The 22797-nt window shown below is 40.9% G+C and overlaps 1 protein-coding gene across 5 annotated transcripts in view; it reads right to left on the bottom strand.

The window, feature by feature from the left end:
- Nucleotides 1-903: 903 nt before the first annotated feature.
- Nucleotides 904-22797, bottom strand: part of dscamb (Down syndrome cell adhesion molecule b) — a 127003-nt gene continuing 105109 nt past the window's right edge. The window contains exons 18-33 of one of the 5 annotated variants that reach the window (XM_037075398.1): nt 22528-22674; nt 21456-21611; nt 20477-20616; nt 20150-20303; nt 18719-18836; nt 18427-18593; nt 17601-17699; nt 16019-16207; nt 15314-15604; nt 12472-12648; nt 12132-12162; nt 11767-11882; nt 11438-11602; nt 8333-8533; nt 7617-7919; nt 904-2442 (exon numbers count right to left, since the gene is read on the bottom strand). In XM_037075398.1, coding sequence (XP_036931293.1) covers nt 1922-2442; nt 7617-7919; nt 8333-8533; nt 11438-11602; nt 11767-11882; nt 12132-12162; nt 12472-12648; nt 15314-15604; nt 16019-16207; nt 17601-17699; nt 18427-18593; nt 18719-18836; nt 20150-20303; nt 20477-20616; nt 21456-21611; nt 22528-22674 — 2975 coding nt within the window. In that variant the 3' untranslated portion in view covers nt 904-1921. The remainder of the gene's footprint in view (nt 2443-7616; nt 7920-8332; nt 8534-11437; nt 11603-11766; nt 11883-12131; nt 12163-12471; nt 12649-15313; nt 15605-16018; nt 16208-17600; nt 17700-18426; nt 18594-18718; nt 18837-20149; nt 20304-20476; nt 20617-21455; nt 21612-22527; nt 22675-22797) is intronic. The other 4 variants (XM_037075407.1, XM_037075424.1, XM_037075433.1 and 1 more) reach the window with 4 other exon arrangements.

The following is a 22797-nucleotide window of genomic DNA, read 5'->3' as shown; positions in this document are numbered from 1 at the left end:
AACCCAGGATGAGGTAACCTCCATGACATCACCAGGGTTATTTTCTCAGAACGATCACAAACCATAACAACATTGAAGTACAGTAGTCGTGCTTCTCGTGACTGGTAATTGACATAAATCAGTGGAATGACCCTTTTAACTTTAACTATAAGAGGTGTGTTAATAGCTTGTTTCCATATGATGCCATGTCATTCTGTTGCTGCAGATGAAGTGCAGGAAGTGATTTATGACACATAAAATGATACACCTTGGTGATACATAGGAAGCATTTTCACAAGCTCCCACAATGCCTTTGGTGTTCGTCAGCTGCATAAACTTCAGTCTGACGTTAGATAACTTGTGTTTGTGCAGCGATCACTTTGCTAAAGGTTATTTCATGGCATTGTTTTTCTTTCCTTTACTGGAGTTTGTTTCCCTGTATCTCAACAACAACAATGCATACCACTGTTAACTAACTTTTCTCCATACAGCCATTCTGCTTTTCACTTCTGCCCTCCATCTAAATTTCATGAGTCATCAGAATCACATGATGACAAATAACCATGAGGTCACAAACTGAAAAGTTTGACACAGGATCAACACAGTTGTCCTTTAAACATTTGGCTCTTTGACAACACAGCCATCAGGAGGATTCTATTGGCACTTACATGTGAAAATGGACTCACATGACCTTAGTTTAGTTATTCCTCAGATCAGTAAGCATAGAAAAGATTTGTTTAATACCTATGGCTACAAAAGACGTGCTGTGAGTTGGTGGAAAAGGAAGCGAAAGAGGGGAAAACAGTGAGTTTAACAGAAAAGAACAGTGAAAATGTGCTGAAAGGAAGTCTGGTATACTTTGTACCCAAACTGCTACAAAAACAAAAAGGTCTAAAATTGGATTTTAAACCTTATCAACAAGAACTACTGTTTTTCCGGTACATGACCAGTCTGAATGGACAGTATAAGAGGAATGAAGGTTATAAAAAGTGTGAAAAGGGAGAGAAGACAGACAGGAGAAAGAAGAGAGAAACAACCATGAGCAGGACAGGATGCTCCACCGATATGAATCAAAGTCAGATGTGTGCAAACATGACTAAGGACTTTATTAACCAAATCATTTTCCCCATAATATCCACAAATAAAAGTGATCTCTTTATATATATTCACATTGTATAATTTCATAGTGTGACAAAAATTCTCTTTTTTTTTTTTTGGATTTCCAGCCATTCCTATTAATTGTCATTTGATCAGTCGCCATGCAGTCGTCAGAAAGGTTGAAAAACATTACGATTGGTCAGCATTGGCGGTCGTGTCCAGCGTCATTTTTCGTCTCCTCCATTGGCTCCTCGTAGTGCTAAAAACCCCGTCAGTTACCCAATCACAGATTTCATCACACTGCGACAATAAAATAAAAATAAATTAAGAAAGCAATGTCCTCCTGCAGAGTGCTCCAGAGTCCTCCTCCCTTTCCCCTCTTCTTTTTTAGATATTTTCTGTTTTTATATAATAATAATAGTAATAATAATAATGACTATAATTGTCCTTGATATAAATTCAATAGTATTTTTTCTCTTTCTCAAATTTTAAATAAATCATTTTGGCAATCCTCATATGTTGTCACTTCAGAATAAAAGAATACTCAAGTAGAAAATAAAAACTGTGAGAGAAAATTCATCAGAGGGACGAGGTGTGAGAGAATGAGAAGAGTGAAAGCAACAGAGAAGAGCGAGAGAGGAAAGAAAGAAAAGAGTGATAGAAAGAAAGACAGACTCAAAGAAAAGCATCCACTTCAGACGCATGTCAGAAACGGCTCTATATACAACAATTTCTGTTGTGGAAAACTGTCCATCCTGTGCCTGTCGTCTGTCTCTTGTCCTTCCTCCTCCTGTGTGTCTGCAGTAGTCCCGTTGTCTGAAGCAGTCCGCTGTGTGTCCCAGTGTTATACCAGAGTGTAAGACTTGGCATAGGGGTTGTTGCTCTGTTTCAGGTGTCCTCTGGAGTCCAGCAGTGACTCCTGGGAAGTGCTGAGCTTGGCAGCCTGTGCTTGGGCCAGGTCTCCTGAGGAGGAGACCTCCGCCCGGACCTCACCCCGGGCCTCCCCCCTCTCACGGACATCCCTGTGGGGGAGGGTGGAGGCAGTTCCTGGCTGCCACTGCTGCACCTCCCTGGGTGAGGGCACTTCCATGGGGGTGGGCTCCATGGGAGGGGGCCTCTTCAGGGTACGGCTCCTCTGGGGTTCCAGGCAGGTCTGGCCCATGGCTCCTCCTCCACCCGCTCCTCTTGTTTCCCCTGTAGCACCAGCACCAACTCCGCTTGCTCCTGCTCCTACTCCACCTCCTCCTCCACTGCTGCTGCTGCCACTGCTGCTGCTGACTCCTCCACTGCGGGCTGCCAGTGGCACGCCACGGTTCAACAGGAAGTCCATACGGAGGTAAGGCGGCAAGTGGACCAGCTCTCCTCCTGGGAGACAAAACACAGGAAAGACACAGTTTTAGTTCAACTACAGTTTACAGTCATATTCTGATGTGCTGCTGGGAAATAATGAAAAAACTTTAAAACAGTGCTGATTTTTTTAGGGATAGCAGAAGCAAGCTGTGTCATATTATCACCTAAACAGCTGCAACCAAATGGACCCTTCCCTTACAGGGGCTGCTAAAAACAAAAAAGGTGAAAGGCCTTCTCTAGAGACGGTGTTCAATTTGTCCATTCATGGCTACTGTAGAAACAACTCCATGGAGGAGGACAGCCCTGTAGATATAAAGGGCTCTTTCTAAGGTCTCAAAAACACAACAATTATCAATATTATGTTGAATATTATACTCCATTTCTGCCAATGTATTCTCCTAAATCCTACACACTGGATCTTTAAAAAGTTGAGAACAAACAGCAGGCAGTTGCTTATTTACTCATCCAGCAGAGTCAGACTTGGAGACACCATCTGTGTCTACTATTGCCTCTCCTTTTTGCTCCTTTTTTTTGTTTTGTTTTTCACCACAGCTCCTAAGGGAAATATCTCTATTTCTTAATCTACTTAAAATTTCGACTATGTGCACCAGCTGTCTGTCTGTCTGCTGTTAGGTGCTGGGCAAGTTAAAGATAACTAATTTAAAGTTATTCATTCATTTTAGCTTTTTGATGCAAACTGTGATGGTGGAGTTAAAACAAGTAAATGTGTCAGTCAGTAAAAACAAAACAATAAGCCAAAATATGCAGATGGAATCTGGAGAAGTTGGGTTATTATTATAATTATTTTTAAGCAGAAACTGTCACATGACATGTAGTTGCTTTATCCATTGTTCATATTGTATAAAAGTATGTATATAGTGCAGTTTTCATTTGTTGTCAGTTGCAAGTTAGCAAAATAACATGTATATATTTTAAATGCAAATATGATGACACTGTATTTCCAGACCGCAGAGACCTCAAGACCACGATCACATCCACCCAAGAGTATCTGCTCGTCCCTGTAGAGTTCTCAGGGTTCTCCAGTGTGAACAGTATGTGCTCTCAACAGGTCTGAGTTTCTCCACAGACTATATTTGCATTATTTCCTCCTCTCTGTTTGAATTAACTGCACAGAGGGTAGAAAATCCATATTTAACTCACATTCACACTGCTACATGTTCTCACCTCAGGCCCTTCTGGGATTATGATTCACTTAACTATGATTTTAATGTGATACCAATTTTCACAAAGTGTGAATCTATTTGATTTAGTGGCTGCCATCAGGGAAAATGTGAACATAATGCAATAGGGTGTCATTGTTACAATGTTATCTTCGCTATCATTGTTGCACCTTTGAGATTATCATATAGTAGGTTGAGTTACATTTTCTTACTGTGATGAAGCTGAACAATGGGATCCCCTGCAGGCCTATATACACACACACACACACACACACACACACACACACACACACACAGCACCAAATCTTGGTTGCATTCAGTAATCATCAAACACCCACTCTACTGTAGGAGTGGAGGAACTGTAGTCTTCTCAGACAGATTAACTTATAAAGGCCCATAGCAAGATAAACCAGGTCAGATTTAACACCTTAACTGACAATTAAAAGCTGTCTTTTTAATCTTTAACCAATTGTCTAAAGTGTTAAATAAGCAGTAGAGACAGAGAGGGAGAGACACTTTGATTCAGTTTGGTGAGTTTATGGTTTTCTACTGCTACTGTACCCCTTTCACTGATTGGATTACATATTTAACAGAATTAAATTACTCCTTCACAATTGGATGCTGGGTTGCAGTGGGCAACACTGGAGATTCAACTCTTGATGAGCTGAGGATCTGTGTGCATTGTTTCATGACGACTGAGGAGTTCACCTCCACATCCATCTTTCAGAAGACCATAGATCAACGAGCGATTAGAGCACAGGTGTTCAATTCTTTGCTAAATCCACTATACAACAAGTGCTCTCCCACACACGCAGACACACTCTTATGTACACGTGTGCACCAATGTAAGAATAAAACTGTATGTATGCACACACACGGACGAGGCCGTCAGATTCAACCCAACATGTGACCTCGGAGAATGGATTTCTGGGTTGACAGGGAGAATGCATAATTCACTGTGTTTCATAATAAGCCCTATTAGTGCCAGTAAAGATGATGAATGGCTAGGAGTGTTAATTGAATTAAATATAGATTAGCGTGTTTCTGTGGGAGCTCATTAGAAATGCAGTTTGAAAATTCATCAGCCAGTAAATTGCCGATCGTACAGTAATGGGACAGTATGTGTAACCAGAATACAACAGCAACTCTCTACCAGGCCATTAATCTGTGTAAGTGTCTGCTGCATCTTCAGCCGAAGGGCAATGTTTTAATATTCTCTCGCCATATTTTCATACTGTGCATGTCATTCAGAACACACAACATATTTACAGGCCTGTCATAAGCCTGCTGACTTTAATCGCCAGCACTGCCGTAAAAGTTTATGAGCAAACTGCAAAGGAAAAAGCTGTAATGGGACACAGCTCTGGTGTTATGAGGCACTAAAGAAGAAGAGCACAAATAAATAAATTCTCAAAACAACACCATCAGATGAGAGTGGCCACATGAAATAAGGGCGAGCGGTGACCTTTGCAATGGACAGCTGAGGTCAGTTCAGGTCAGTCAGATGTAACAGAGTCAGAGACGGAGTTGAAACTGGGTCATTCAGCAGCTGTCAGTCAAACTGGCCTCCGCACTGGGTCTGGGTTTCAATACACTGATACTGTTATATGCTCTACTTTTGTTTTTTAGAAGTGTAGGGAAAACACTTTTAGTCACTTGTCTCCTAGTTATGAAATGAAAGATTAGGGTGCCCAAAACATTAGTCCCTCTGGGTGTGTGTGTGTGTGTGTGTGAGAATTACTGTAAGTCCCTTTGGACAGACGCATCTACTAAATGTAAATATAATAAAAAAAATATTTAAAGAGCATTTCTACCTTACAAAAATAAAATGCTAATTTTACTTAGAATTTAAAAAAAAATAAAAGCAACATTATGTTATTTTTTTTACCTTAAAATACAGCTCAAAATCATGTTGATGGTACAGAGTCTTGTAAAAGACACCAGAATTTGATTATCTTAAGCCCTCTAGATCCAGTGATTAAAATGATATGTGTAAAACCAACTGCCCCTTGCTGTATCTGAGTACTTATTGAATGTCAGAGCTGCTGCAGGCATTTCCTGCTTAAACCAATCATGCATTGTCCTTTTTGGACAATGTCAAAACACAACTCATTACAAACAGTCAACAACCCAGCAAGAAACTTTAGAGGCCACTCAGCCTATAATCTATCCCCCAAAGTAACTGATACCAGAATCTAGCACTCAGCGATGAAACACCTACCTGAAAGGCCATGAGTCTGGTATTACACTGAACTGTCTCCAATGTGGCGGTAAAGTGCTGTTTTGTACTGAGTGACAATAGCTCCAGATAAGGTTGACACATAGCCTTTAGTTGCCCTCGCTCTCTCGTGAACTGGTGATATGAGTCTGCTCTGCTGTGCACAAACGTTCAAAACATAATGAGGGCTGAAACTGAAGACGCGGATCTGATGGCCTCAACTCTTGTCTGGTCAAAGTGTGGATTCTGAGACCATGTACCCTTGCGTACGTACCCACACACACACACACAAACACACATGCACACACACTCTAACATTTCTGGTTCCCTGACAGGACACCTCCAACAGCGCTAATTATGAGCAGCCCCAGACACACTAACAGGACAGCAGATGGGGTGAAGGATGAGCTGTGTACATGTGTCAGGGAGACGGTGTCTGTGAGTCTGAGTGTCTGTGCTTCTGTGTGTGGTCAGCTGCCCGTCAACACACTCTGCTAGAACTTGTAATTGATCTGCAGGGCAACCCGGAGGAACACAGGGTCACATAAGGTAAGACGAGTGCAGAGGAGAGCACAGAAGGTTGTCTCGAGCTGCAGATGTAATGCAAGGCTTTTAAGACAGAGCTACAGTGTTGTTTAACAACTAACATCATTTACTGGGATTTTTTTTTCTCTTTTCTTTTCGATAAAAGGCATTTTATTTCTTACAATAAAAAGAATCCCTAGGGTGATGTTGCAACTGCATCTCATGATGCTTGTTCATGATGTATGATTGGAATGCTTTCTGTCTTAGGGCTCTAAATGTTGGAGGAAAACAAAGTGCTATTCCCACCGAGGGCCTACAAAAAAAATTTAACACTTCCAGAGGCTTATGTACAGAATAATGACTTAATGAGACTGCACTGTAGTGTACAGTCAGCAGCTATGTGAATGGATTAAAGGGTGATACAAATTGAATGAAAATATAAGTATAGTAGGGCTAGGTGTCCATCAGTATCATCTTAAACAGTTAATTGAGGAGTTTCCACAGACAACACTCAAAAAAGAGATACCACCTAATAACTTACAAACTGTTCGATAAAACAGCTTGAAATAAAGACACAAGGACTATTGACAACTGGTCTTTCAAGAACAGTACAAAAAGTAAAATGTTAGTTATCCCGTGTTTCCTTGTTCATTTTTCCCTTTTAAAGTGTCATGTATAAATCTATCCAAATATTAATATAACTATTATTGTTGGCATTTTATGCTCCTTTTTGGGTGCATACTTTTATTTTTGTGTGTAAGAGAAAATATATACATGCTTTAATATTAAACAAAACAAAACAAATTATTTTCCTCTGTCTATTGCTGCAGCGCATCTATTCAGTCTCAGAGTGCTCTGTTTTAGTGCCTGTGACTTTAAGGCCACCCTCCCAAAAAAAGCCAGGTATACTCTGATTGGTCAGCTTCCATAGACCTGAGTAGGCACTGGATGACGTTCTTCCATATCGACACTGCTGGTATTTTTGCAACAATGGCTATTCATGGCTGAGGGAGGTGACTGTTTAGTTGTGACATCACAACATTACAGAAGTCCTGCTGCATGTTTAAGGACACAGTTTCTGAATACAGACTGTTTTCACAGTATCTACAGCACCTTCACCTGCTTTATAACCAAAAAAAAAGGAAATCTCACTTTCTATAACATAGGACCTTTAATTCCCTCTTCTAACCACATCCTGCCTGCTGAAATGGAAAGGGGTCAGAGGGGTTGTATGAGTATGAGTGTGTTAAAGTACACTCCCTCACCTGGTCTGTGCGCCTTGGGCACGGCCATGTTCATGACCCGGCTGACATCCTGAGGTTTGGGCGGTGAAGCGGTAAAGCGGCAGATGCCCGACTCAGACGGCGTGCTGGAGGTGAGGCTGTCGGTGTAGTCGTTGGTCCCTGCTGTCATCTGCTCGGATGAGGTGTCAGAGATGAAGCACTCGGTGATGGTGAACTTGGCGTGTCGGAGCTGCTCCTCCATCTTGGCGTGCTCATAGGCCCTCGCCAGCTCCTCGTAGGTGGAGGACGCGCTCTCTGTTGATACCATGCTGCTCCGTGCACGATCTGATGTATACATGTTACACGTCAGGACTCACTGGTTTAATCACAATGTAGCACTTGACTTCATAAAATGCATTCAAAATTTAACTTGACTTTTATTTATGTTCTTTCAGTTTTATCTAATAAAGTAAGAGGAACTATGTAGGTTTAAGTTGGATTGCCACACTGAAAGCCTCAGCCAAGACTACGCCCAAAACTTGCACTTTCAAACAGAAAAACTACTGCCAATATGTTTTGGATCACACAGAAGCTGATGTGAGAGCTAATCAGATCGCATGACACTTGAAAATATCACAAAAGCAACATGATTTATCTCACACACCCCAACGTTCTAACTTTAGTTGTAAACAAAAGCTGCGGGTTCATGCTGTTCCTGGATAGCTGTGACAGTCACCCTCCACCCTGCTCCACTCTACCTGTATCCTGTGAGGGGCTGACGCTGTAGCTGTCGCTCTCCTTGTCTACAGATCCAGTGGCCCGTGGCGTGGGGAGTCTCCAGTCAGTGGTCAAGGTGTGTGAGGAGCTGGTGGGGTGCGGCCTGTTCAGGGTCCACTGGCTGGCATAGCGGCTCCGTGCCGCGGCAGGACCAGCTTTGGCAGTGCGTCTGGCAGTGGGATCTGGTGAGAAGAGGACAGGACAGGTTGTTGAAGAACACAGTAACAGTCCACTGGAACAACATCAACCGGCACTACATCATTTTGTTAGGCTTCATTTGCCAATTAATAATAACAAATGTTTGGGATTAGCACATTTTTTAAGACAAGTCTGAGGTTTCTATTCTGTGATTAAATAGATATAAGTGCAGTAAATCCCTATTACATTAATAACCATACAACCTGATTCTAGGTTGGGATGTTGTAAAACTTAAATAAAAACATTCATTTGCAAATAAGCTTCACTGACTGAAGTTTTTAAAAAATCAATTAAAGCAATGAAGTTAAACATCAAATATATTGTTTTGAATTGAGTTTATATAAAAAAGGGATTAGCAAATTATAACATTGTGTTTTATTTGTGTTACACAGTGTCCTAACTTTTTTCATAATCAGGGTTGTAGCTATAAAAGTAAATCATTATTCCATTCATAAACAAACATCTTCTGCTTGATTACAAATTGCATTCTTTAAAATGTGTCTTTCAAATCTAATTATGAGAACTGTGTTTATCTCCAGGAGAGTACTAAATGGCCAGATTACTCTCTCAATCATTAAATGAAAATAAAATACTATAATCATCATTGTACTTAATATAGAAGAATTTGGGGCTGGCATGAAACAAACAAACAATTCAAGCCAACAGGGACACATTTGCTGTCAGCAGCTGTTGCCTGATGCTCCATAGATACAAACCAGCAAAACAAAGTTAACAGTCAACCTTTTTTTTGGTTATTTTTTGGTTTTGGTTACACACAGCGACTCTGTTGTTTTGATGTGTCCATCAGTGACCAACATGGACATGATTTGTAGCTGCAGTCTGAGAACGAGAGGGTGATTTTATGTCTGTCCTGCAGTGCTGTGATACAAATCTACAGTTTACCTCCTTCAAACATTACTGAACATTCCCATCCCACAGCTCAGTGCAATGACATTATCATCAATCTTGAGCTCTAACTGTCTCCATACAGACATATAAATAGTATCATATTCAGCCTGACCCAGACAGGCTGCTGCTCTGTGCACCGCTGGGCCAAATCAGAATGAGAGCCTTTAGAAAAGGCCTGGATTGGATCTGTGCAGAGAAGAATGGTGCTGGTAATAGTAGTAGGTCAGACAGTAATTCTATCAGAGGGGGTGGGGGGATGAAATGATGGAGGTGTTTGGCCAATAGAAATAAAAGGGATGAGTCAGCAAAGTGGGTTCATGCCCCGCCAGCCAGGCTAAACGAACCAATCACACGACTATACGGTCTTGTGTGAATGCATGTGTGTGCAATTTTGATGCCTGTTGAGGTTGTGTTTGTATACGTCTGTGTCAGTGTGGAGCTGTGGTATTGTTCTTTGCATTTCAAGTCCTTGTACTTCTGTTTATATTCTATTGTGTGTGTATGTGTGTGTTTTCAAGATGCCATAGAAATGGCAGATAACAAACAGTCTTGGTGAGCATGGTGAAGCATGTTTTTTTGTTCTGGTGATACTTCTGGCTGATATTTTGTGATTTTATTTATGCGGGTTTGTTAAACAGACTCTGTGGAACATCTGTGTTAAGCTGGATGCTGACTATAAGTTTACGTCAGCAGATTCCATTCCTAAGTTAACGGTAGCTACTATTGCTCTCTGTTAGCGTAACAGAGAGAGGCACTGAGACGAGGCACGTGCATGAAGTCACATCCTTAAGACGATTGCAAAAAATCCTTCACAAGAAATCCACATTCAACCAGCAATAAACACCTTAAACAAATTGTCCACAGGCTTGTATAGACAACTGAGAGAGACAGGGCAAGTCTTATTTTTCTCATCACGTTACGCTACAGTCTGCTCACATATGGCCTCACAAATCAAAACTGATTGATACATGTAAATTTACACAACTTATTACACAGAGCCCGTTTAATCTATTAAAAAGAAACAAGACCTTTTGTTGTTCATTCAAACACCATCATTAGTTGTTAAATGTGTCATGAAGTAACTCTGGCAAGAAATACACAATGCCCATGAGTTATTTCCTGTCAAGTTTTACGGCTGATGACGGTGTCTGGATGAACAACCCAAGGTCTTGTTTCTTTTTATTAGTCGAGTGATTTTAATTCATAAACCTTTTCAACAGTTTACAATCTAGATGTCTTAGAAATTTGATTTAAATAGACTTTTGTGCTCTGGTGTCTCGTGTGTGTCCAATACTGTAAAATTAGCAATTTGAATCTGAATCACTCAACTGGCACAATATAATCTGCATGTCTATCTTTACTAAAGCAAAGTAAATTTTATTTATTTATTTGATTGGGAAAATATCAAGATTTTGCACTGTTTGCACAAAATCATGTCAGAGCATCACTAATCTCGTTGTGTAGGTCCAACTGGCTCGTTGGAGCGGGGCAATCAGGTGAAGACATGTCAAGAAGAGGCAGGGAGTTCGCTACTCTTCATCAGTTCTGCTTCAGTGGAGCTCAAACAGCAGAAGCCCAGAGGCCACTGTGCAGCGTGGCTGCTGTGTCTTTGTAATCTCGCTGCTAGAAGGCTGCTCATATGCTCTATGAGGGCAGTCTACAGTTAAGCTAAGACAAGGTGGAAAAGCTATTTGCTGCGCATGTAATTCAGATGAATGCGCTATGAAATGCTATTACTAGTGTTTATTTTTATGGTGCTGAGGCAAATTTCAAAGTGACATCCAGCTACAAGAATATAATGATGTAGATTCAGCAGGGATATGCAGAGCAAGATTCATGGTTGCAGTGTAACCAAATAAAAACACGACCCCCACTTTATCCACAAGACACTTTTTCAACATTAGATTATTATTAGTAACACAGCAGTAGCACAGTAGTATTTATGTTAGTAGTAAAGGAAATAAATGTTGAGCACTGACGGTGGTGGGACTCACTGGTTCCAGGCCTGGCATCGGACACGTCCACCAGCGGTCCAGTGGCCTGGGACAGAGACTGGTAGTGGACTGTGTGGGTCACTGTGGAGGATTTTTGCTTGTTGGTCTCCCCAAAGTCATTGTCTGTCAGCAGCACGGTGGACCTGTCATCTGAGAGACAGAAAAACAACAGAGAGAGAGAGAGGGGGAGAGAGAGAGAGAAGCAGGAGGGAACAAACAGGAAACAGTTTACAGAGATAGAAAAAGAACTATCAATCATATTCTTAATGAACATGGTGACCGATGAGCACATGGTCTCATTTCAAGTATCTTACCAATTGTCTCCATGGTGTCCCTCTCCTCAATGAGGAGCTGGGCCCTGGGGATGTCGATGTGCATTCTTAAAGTCTGCTGCTGCTTGTTCACTGTGTCTGGAGTCCGAGTGTTCTTACTGAGGAGGTTAATGAACAAAAATATTCCATTACTTTTTTGCTGCGCGATTCTGCATTGTATCGCAGAAATGCTAATTCAATTTCATTCAAGTTGATAAGTAGCTGTAAGAAGGCAAGAGGGACGGCATATCTGTGGTGCTGTGTATTTGGTTTTTACTGATGGGTCCTGTAACTCTGGGCTACATTGTGATTTATGTTCGCTGCTTAAAGAAAAACTGCTGGCATAAATTAAAATTAAGTGCACATACCTCATCAGCATTTCCGCAAGGCTTTTGGCATCTGTGAAGTCAGCAAAGAGGACGTTAATACCATAATCGCAATGTCCTAGTTGATAAACTATAGCAGTGAAAATACTGTACAATCACTGACAACTACAGTTACAAAAAGGATAACATGGCACATTTTCTTTCATCTGTGTGCTTATAGATGTGCTATCTGAGTATGTTTACTCATAAGCAAACAGGCAGGCAGGTGTTTCAGCATCTACGTACACAGTATGCAAATATGCTTAAGGGCTTAATAATGTGCAGTCTTCTTTATATTATTCAGATTAAGTGCATTTTTCACTTGAACTGCATGAACACCCACCTCTGAGTCTCTTAAGCCTCTGCTCCCTCCTTCTCCTCTTTAGCACCATAAGCATGATAAAGACCAGTACAGCTACCACGAGAATAGAGGTAATGGTCACCACCATCTTCAGACCGCCGCTGCCTGACATGTTATCTGAGATGGGGTCTCCAGTCTTCAGCAGGGGAGGGATGGTACCTTGGAAAGAAACACATTCAGGCAGTCATGAGCAATGAATACTCAGATATCAAGAGCCTCATCTGAATGAATGTTTCCCTGATGAGATATGACATCTTTATTTGAAAATAAAGACTACTTTGCTCATTTTATGCAACACTAAATAATACTAATAATGTGCAACAAGGTTGAAAAACAATGATTCCTGCAAGTAAAAGGTGAGGAAAAAAAATAATTGTTTTTGTTCAGCTCAGTCAAGGATTATAGTGATGAAAACTGCTCAGGGATTTTAAGTTGAATACTCATATTCAACTTTTAAAGTGTGGCCTTCAAATCCCTTAAGCAGCATCCCAGTTGATTTAATAACCAATTCTGCCTGTTCTTGACTCGTTAGAGAAGTAGTTTAGGCCCTTAATGAGCTTCCAACTTCAGCTTTGTAAATGTTATTACTTTTGATATTACTAGTTTAATTAACCATCCATCCACCCATCCATCCATTTTTTAAAAAGGGAGTCTGCAACCTCAGAACACACTGGCTTTATCCTAGAAAGAGCCAACACATAACATACAGATGTGCACATACACATCTAAAGGCAAATTCAGGTCTTCTGTTCACCTGAAGTTAATTTCTTTGGTACTGTGGAGAAAACTCATGCAGACATGAGGGAAAAAAAACAAAACAAAACAAAGCAAAACAAAACAAAAACAACTGGATGAGGGATTCTAACCTCCCCTAAGTTTTATGTGATTCACAAACTGGATCTTTAATTGCTTTAAAATAAATGAATATTTCCAGCCTTCCCTGGGTTTATTCTCATGGATGAAATATATTTTTTTCCCTTTGGTCATTGTACATTGAAGCTGGGGCACCAGGTTTTTGGGAGACTGAACATGTGCTGTAACTCTCCTGGGCTGCTGCTCAACAGCTGAGCGGAGCGAGAGACTGACTGTCAGACTCACAATAGCATCCACACAAACATGCCCACACACAGACACACACATGCAAAAGCACATCAACTCACACATAACATCCTGACAGGCGGCTTACACGTCTCAGCAAAACCCTTCAAAGGAAATTAATGAACAGTCTGGAGTGCAGCACAGCTCTCACCACCTCCTATCCTTCTTACAAGCTTATACACTTCCTTTGTATATGACTGACACAATCTGTAGCCAAAGGCGAATAAAGCTACACTGTGGCCCTGTGGAGGATTTGAAGACCAGCCCCGTTTTCTTACTCAGCTGAGCTGTAAGAATACTTGTCAATTTGTTCAAAGGCTGACAAAAATGTGGTTTTGACAAATACTCTTAAGGCATAAACATGAGTGTGGGACAGAACTGCAAAATTTCACTTCATGCTGAAACACTGCTGCCACAAACAACTGTAATAAAGATCGCAACTCTGTTTTAACTGATGATGTAATAGTTAAAAAACAGCCATTTCAACCAGTCAAACCAGTGAATAATTTTAAGCTCTAAGTTCTTCACTTCGCCCTCAACTCTCCTTCCTCTGACTGTTTGTTAATGTGACATAGTTGTGCCCTAAAGCAGGTCTAGGTGCTATATAACTACTGCGTTAGTATCAAAATGCTCAATCCATAGAGAAATGCACTTAGCCATATTCAGAAACTGCCTTCAAATGAGCTATCAGGACCTCTGAAAGGTTGTGATACAGTCACTGCCCTCAGTCATGCCCGCTGCATGGCTGTAGTTGTAAAAACCTCAGCAAAGCTGATATAGAAACATGGCGGGTGGTGCCTGCTCAGGCCTGTGAGAGCAAACCAAATAGAGCAGACTGGGGTTTTTTCAGGGGGGGGGCCTTAAAGAGAAAGACACTAAATTGGAGCACTCAGACAGAGGGTGAATGGAGGGGCTGCAGCAATGGACACTATGAGTAGAGTTCTCAATGGGTCGGGCCAGCCCGACAAACCCGACCGGACCCGCAGGTTCGGGCCAGGTTCAGGCCGAATAAATACGCAAATGAGCTGGGTCGGGTTGGGCCTCGGGCTACCTTTTTTTATAAAACACATTTCTTGCAGGTTGTAAATTATATATTGTTTTATTGTTGTGAATCATTGCTGTTCATGTGTGATGAAGAGTAAGTCTGGCTGCCAGCTTCATGGGGAGGGGCAGACGCAGACCTGGCGCTGCTGCGTGCGATAACAGGTGTATGAGGAAAACAATGCAGGCGCGTGGGGGGTCGGGTTCGGGCCGGGTTCAGGATGGGTTCGGGCGAGGTTTGGGCAGATAATTCATGCTGGTGTGTCGGGCTGCGTCGGGTTCCCACAGAACTCTAGAGCCGGGTCGGGTCGGGTTGTAATTTTCAGGCCCCTTGGGAACTCTAACTGTGAGTAACAGCATGTAAACATTTTCTAATTGACACATAAATAAAAGAATAAACCTGAAACTGAGCATAATATGGGACCTTTAAACTGGATGAAATCTGATATCAAATAATCCATTAAGGAGAACGGACAGGAAGAAACCCTCCTCACTGGTCATTATACTTATCTTATGTTCTCTATCATTCTAACATCATGTCATGTGTGGCCATATTTTCAGTTTGAAGGTAAGTTGAACTACTCTTTTTAAGGTTCTTAAATTACCCCTGAGTTGCTTCGGATGCTGATCCAGTGATCCTCTATATCTAAGCAACTCTGTGACAATCTGTTTAATCCAAACTCACTTCCATCAGCATTGAGAGTAGCAAATGTGATCCTCTTTTCTGCTGAGCCGGCGCTGTTGGTGACCTTCATCTGCAGTTCGTACCAGGTCGCTTCCTGCAAGTCATACAGGATGTAGCTCTTGGTCAGCGATGTGCGCTGGGCAGTGGTCCAGGTGGCCGAGTCCACAGCTCGGTATTCCAGAATGAAGGATGTGATTGGACAGCCGCCGTTGTTCCAGCCGACCAGGTTGAGCCTGGCCCTGGTGGAGTTGATGCTGGTGAAGAGTTCATGTTCTTTGGCAAACTGTGGTTCTGAAGAGAAGATGGAGAGAAAAGATTCCTCTCACAGTTTGAGATCTAAGTTTTGCAAAGTCAAGCCATTTAAACTTTTGCAGCCATGAAGTACATCAAATTAATAAAAGTAAACCAGCTCAAAGGAATATAAACAGGAGTTATTTGTTTTTAACATCAATGAAAACAAAATCGTACCACATCATCAAATTTCAGTGGCAGAGCACAGAAAATGTTCCCGTACCTACTTTAATTCATTTTACCAGAGCAGTTATTAGAGAGAAATTGATATATATCTATCAGAACACATAGCAAACAAATTTGCTTCAAATGATCTCAGACAACATGATTCGTTGTTATCACAGAACTGCATTTTGACTGAAGCTCAGAACTCAAAATGTAACAAATTTGTAACCCCAGGACAGCACTCCTTACCTTTTCCATGGGTCTTAGCTTCAATGATCTCACTAATGCGCCCGGGTCCCACCGCATTCTGTGCTGTCAGGGTAAATTTGTACCAAGTGCCACATTTCAGGTTCTCCAAACGGTATGAACGCTCACTGGGGCTGATGGGAAAACTTCCCCACTGCTCGCTGTTGTCCTCTGAGTACTGCAGGATGTAACCTGGGGAAAGAAAGGTGAAAGAGGGGGGAGGCAGAAGATTAATGATTCATAACTCTACAGAAAAATAGTTCTACTTTTATTTAAACATAACTCACGTCTTACAAATAAAAACATAATTTTGATGCGAATATTGACATACGTCTATTATTACTGTTGAAATCTCACTAAATGCACATTTAAAAGGTCCAGTGTGAAGGAGTTAGTGGTATCTAGCATTGAGATCAACAGCTGAACACCCCTTGTCTCACACACCTCAATGGTGACCATGAAAAAACATTGGCCCACTGTGGAGCTAGCGTTTGGTTTGTGTATTCTGGGTTACTGTAGAAACATGACGGACTCCATGGAAGAGGACCTGCTCCCTCTGTAGATATGCTGTGTTCCTACTGTATCTAACGAAAGTTACCATCTCAACCAGTAATTGACTTGTCAATACATTCCTACTAAAATCCAAGTGTTAAACACTGTTGGAAATGTATTTCCCAATGTATTTATTTCATTTTTCTGGTTTGGAGCTGAATAACATGTTACTCTCAATAAAATAACTTCAGATCCTCACATCAGCTTTAGCTTAAGTCCTCTGAACTAAGGATACAACACCTAACATGAGCTGTACATTAGTCAGTAGTAGTTTTTTTTACAGTTGCTGATAGACTACAGGCATTGATTTTAGTCAAATTAAGTAAATAAGTAAATATCAAACGTGGTAAGTCTTTGCCAACAACCACAAAAAGGCAGTGCTCACTGACATCATTGAGATCACTAACATCATTGTTTTTCGGTTTTTGTTGTCTGGTGTTACGGTGGAAGTCTGAGGACAAGCTGACCGACCAGCACTGCCTTCACCAGAGTCTACTGCAAGCCTGGCTAAAAATAGACAATCGCAAGCTTAGGTGTGTGTGTTTTGGTGATGGATGATGCTGTAAGCAGGGAAGCAAAACAAATATCAGAGAGAAGGTATCACAGGCAGCTTTTATAGCGACTACAACTCTACAGGCAGGAGCTGCATGATTAGGAGCAATGATAAATCACCACAAATCGTCTGACTGTGATTGCGCTTTCTTTAAGATGGAGAGCTTTAATCTTTCACTTAAACAGACTTAATCTTCCCCGCTGCTTTTTAATCTACCTTTTAGGACTTGGGTATTCAGCCCAACCCCCAGATAATGAGAAACGGGAGCAAGAACAGGAATGTTAGACCAGAGGAATGGAAGAGGTGACATTGGTTGTCATGGGGAGCTGAAAGGAGATGATTCTTCTTTTATAAAGTATTATGTATGTGGTTGACACATGTTTGTGTGTATATATCACACCAAGTTGTTGTGAAACTCTTCGCTGTGCTGTTTCAGACTCATTTGTTTAGTGTGCGTGTTTGCCACTGTGTCGCTCTCACCTCGGATGGAGCTCCCTCCATTGTCTCCTGGTATCCATGACAATGTGATTGATGTGGTGGTTGTCTTTGTAACTGTGAGGCGTGGCTGGTCAGGAGGGACTGGGGATAAAACAAAAGTTCATTGCATGGTTAGTATTTGTTTTAAAATGCCTCATGTGTCCTTGTCAAGATTCAGTGTCAAACCTGTCATAAGCAAAATGGGGATCCCTGTATGGACTAAGCTCTGGACTAACTGAAATATTATCGAAATCCCAGTATGAAAATAAACTTTAGAAAAACATAATCAAACCGAAACAATATTGTGCACACATTACAAAACAAATTAAAATATTGTAAGTATATACTGCTCAAGAGATGTCTTTGGTTTTGGTATTTGTCAATTTGGTCAACTGTGTCAGCACAACAAGCATGAGGAGGCACTGGTTCATATGTTTATTAAGACCGGGATGTTAATTACTCTCACAAAGTATTGTGTTTGTATTGTAATACCTATTTTCAATGTACTGAATCTTGCTCTTGACAAATACCCCTGTATTAAATAAGAAGAGAATTTAAGTAAACTAAAACTAATAATAAAGATAAAACTGAACCAAGCAAACCCACATTGGACACTAAACTGAACTGAAAAAAGAATAACTGAACTGAACACAAAACTACAACAGCCCTGGTTAGGACACCATGCTCCTGTCCAAGGTAGAACAACCATTTGTTGAGGATTATATTTGAAAGGTTGGAATTTAAGAGATGTGATGGGCTTACAAACATTATATAACCCAGCAGCTGTTTGAGCTCAAAGCATACGAACAACATCTGTTTGGCTGCTTGCCTTGGACCTGCAGGTTAAGTGTGATCTCGTCTGACCCCCAGTTGTTGCTGGCCACGCAGCTGTAGTTCCCAGAATCCTCTGCTTTCACTGTGCGGATGATGAAGCTGCCATTGCCGTGGACACTCCGACGACCATCCACCAGGACAGGTGTGGGTGTTCCATTAGTGCTGGAGATAGAGACACAATGTCAGGACAGTTATTACTATGGGCCAGGATGAAAAGACATAATGTTGTTAGTCTGATACTGTGTCTGCACTGAGCGGTGCTGCATGATTGTTCAAGTGTGACTTACTTTCCCTTAAGCCATTTGATGGTAGGAGGAGGGTCTCCAACAGCCTTGCATGGTAATACAATGTCCTTCATCCAGGGTGTGGTCACTGTCCCATTGAAGGTCAGAATCCTGGCTGGAGCTAAAAACAACACAAATACAAAACTTTGTTGGTGCTCTTAACAAAGACGCCTTTATCAACAGTCAAGTGTGACTGATTCACATCCTTTCTATCTGTTGTCATTTATAATTGCCAGAAATGGTGACTATGATACGAAGTTTGCACATTCCTCATTTATGTATGTGTTTATACCTTAATGAAAACAAAGTAGTCTAAGTATAATTACGATTTATGGATTTCTTCTTTACCACACATTTTAAGTATGATACTGTGAACAAGTGGTGGGGGAAGTATTCAGATCATCTAGTCAAGTATAGTCCTGATGTCATAATCTAAAAACACAGGTCCTATCACTAATGCAAAGCAGTCCAATGCCTGATTGGCAACATCATAGACAACTACAGCAACCACCACTTCTAGCTGTTGCCCTCACAGCAAAAGAAAAGAGTGCTCTGTGCTAAAAGGTACATTTATAGAAAAATGTTTCTCCCCGCTGCAATAAAATACCTTCATCAGGAAGGACAGACACTTTTTGAAGTGAATCTGTTACGTCAGCCCACAGCACTTTATATCATTCTTTTTCTAAATTTCATTCTAAACACAGAGTATCTGGTGTTCGTTTTTAAAGTAGCTCCTACTGCGTTTCAATGTTTATGTGTTTTAAAGTGTCTTCTTTTGACTGTGATATGTTTTTAATGTACCTTTTCTCACATGCAACTGAGGACCAATTTCTTCAACAATAATGAATTTTCTATTATCAAAGTCTGGATTGAAGCTGTTATTAAGCAAAAGTATGTACATAAAATCAGAAAAATAAACATATGAATTAAGTATTTAAGGTAAGAGTACTGTAATAGTGTAACTTTTATACGATTATACAGATCACTATCACCCATGCATAAACATAAAAGCACAAATTTACTGTTGTTTTAATGTGGCAACTTCACACAGCTTGCTTTGTCCAATAATCATGATGAATAATGAAGATATAATGAGGAATAATAGAAAAGTACCAGATGATTTACACCAAATATCTGCGGTGATGGAACCATGAAATGCTTTTACAAAACATACAATTACTTAATTGACTACTGTTGGGTAGTTTAAGTTGTACCAAAACATCATATAATATATGCCCCATTTAAAACTGTAAATTGTAACTTGCAGCTAAAGCTGTCAAATAATTGCAGCGAGGTAGAAGCGTATAGAGTTTTGCCCTCTGGGATTATCAGTAATGGATGGATAGGACGATTAATAATGCTTTGTGTGACAACAACTGTATGAATCTAGTCTTCAGAGGTTACTGTCGGTGGAGCTCAGTGAGGGTGGTGTACCTTTGGCCAGAGGCTCCACTGTGATCTTCTCACTGTTGTTGCCATGTCCTGCAGCAGTCACAGCCACCACCCAGATGCTGTACTGTCTGTTTCGAGCCAGATTGGGGATCCTGTAGAAATATGCATCTGGCGACGCCTCAAACTCACTCATAACCTGTAAAACAAAGAGAGAGGAGAGATCATTGTATCACTGGGCAGCAGGAGAGAACCAGTATTTCACATATTTCTTTCAGCTATCACTTATTTTGTCATTTGCTGTTTTGGTGTTCAGTCCAATGTCACAAACTTTACAAAAAGATGGCTCCACATCTTTTGGTATACAAATGCTAATACCATCGGATGTAGGTTAGAGCAGAAGACGATGTATTTCCTGATAATGCCATTGAGTTTGAGTGGAGGCAGCCAGGAGACAAACACCACGGAGCTGCTGGAGGCTGCAGCCTTGACCCCCGCTGGAGGACCAGGAACTGGAAGAAAAAGAGAGCAGTGCAGGATTCAGAGGAGCCAAGATAAAAACAGCAACTTTACATGAATGTGTACTTTTAGGATGTACTCCTATAAATCTCACTTAAATAAAGTGTGTGATGTATGTGTACTGTAAAGGATAAAGCAGATCAAATATACCCAGTTTGTTTTAGATCATTGAAAAAAGGTCAGTGAATGTTTGGGTTATAAATGGGCAATATTATTCCTCCAGTGCACAGCACCATAAATCCTTTAGTTGTTCTGTGCTACATGTTTTTCAGTGGCAACTAAAGTTTTACATTTTGAAGCAATACCAGTTTAATAAAAGGTACTGGGTACCTCTTCTGATACCAAGGCAAGAAAAGTCCTCAGCATGAAAAATAGGGTGATTTTTGTATAAACAACCTGCACACTGTGCTGGTACAGAATAAGTCACTGAGCACATACCAACACATTTGTAAAAATGTTAATATCTGTGCAGCCTTGGGTTGAAACTTGGGTACTTTGATACTTTCAAAAATAAAATTGATGTACAGAGTAAACACATGGTATGGCAAATACACCCACACATTTTTTTAGTGAATTAATGGGCCAGTATCACTGCATTGCTTGTTACCTACCTGGTCATTCTCAGACCACATTGTATTCAAGTAGATAAGATGACTTTCTAATCCAACATGATTTGTACACAAGAACTTGAATAAACACTGAGGTTAAACTATAAAAATGACTTGAACTAGAAACAAGAACTTCAATAGGTATTTTTCAACTTTGCAGGATATGGATTGGGCTGAACAAAAATCTGAGTGTGTTATATGTGTTAAGTGGTAATAAGTCATACCATCTTCCTTAGTGCGGACATAGATCTGTTCACTGCGGACACCATCCCCAGCGTTGGTGAAGGCTAAGACCTGGATGCTGTAGTTGGTGTACTTCTCCAAACCATCCAGCTCCAGAGACGGCTGATTGGTCGTCACGTTCCTGATTTCTCCCAGTTCTGACACAGGAGAGGAGGCAGGTTGAGTTGATTCAGTGTTGAAAATATATTGAAATATCTGTTTCCTGCTATGAAAGCTAAACGTTTACCCCAGTCTACTGAGAGGGTCAGCAGACAATGTTCTGAATGTATAGTATAGATCATGTATGGGATCATGTATGAAGTGTTTTAACTCCCAAAAAACAGGTTCACTTTTCAGTTTTGCTGATTCCTCTCTCCAGTCCTCTACTTTCTTTTCCTCTCCCGCCTCATGCCCTGTCACTCAGAGCTGAAGCATTGGGCCTCACTGAGTTATTGCATTATGAATTATTAATGGTGAGCAGCCAGACTGCAGGTTGGATCACTGCTATACAGCAGGGTATACATTCAAGGGGAAAAACACAGGCCTGTTCCCTGTGTGCAATGCGGTTCTTGTATTTTTACTGTTGGTCAGCATCAGAAAAATTATTATTTGATTCTGTAAAGTGGAACAACTTCCTTGAAAATTTGATGCTGTTCATTATGTATGTAAATTCAAATGTAGATCAAAAAATCATATTGTTAGTGGAAGTAAGTTGCTAGGCATTCCAATAAAAATGTGGTACACTTGATGTCCATGTCTTGTAAACACAAAGAAAGGATGTCCCAGATACACAGTGAATAAGAGTGGTAAGTGAGCCACAATTGTCCCTTATGATGAGCAAAAAACCTTTACACACATGATAGCTTAAATATTCAGTTACACCACCTCTGTATCTCAACAGCATATTACAGTACGGAAATACCACAGCTTCCCCTGGTGGATGAACCATGACAACAAGCAAAACCACTGAAAAACCAATCCACATTAAAGAAAAATCAGGTGTGCACCTAAAAAGTAAATGAACTGCATCAATCTGTCAGTGATATAAATGTTTCCTTGTGTTGATGTTCGTACCTCCATCAGGCAGGTTGGCCCAGTAGATGACTCTGTATCCCTGCAGGTTTCCATTGAGAGCCTCTCGGGGCAGAGGCATCCAAGAGAGCGAGATCACCTCTGGGGACTTCGCCACAGCCAGGACGTTTTCAGGAGGCCGAGACGGCACTGACAGAGACATGAGGTAAGAAAAAGTGTTGGGAGTGGAGGCTGAATAGAATTGCAACAAAAGTGACAGTCTGGACAGCCACAACCACAATTAGTTTTTTGTTTTTTTTAAATGACAGCTAA

This window comes from Acanthopagrus latus, chromosome 2, assembly GCF_904848185.1.
Source record: "Acanthopagrus latus isolate v.2019 chromosome 2, fAcaLat1.1, whole genome shotgun sequence".
In the NCBI taxonomy this organism is placed as follows: domain Eukaryota; kingdom Metazoa; phylum Chordata; class Actinopteri; order Spariformes; family Sparidae; genus Acanthopagrus; species Acanthopagrus latus.
This window is presented reverse-complemented; position numbering and strand designations above follow the sequence as displayed.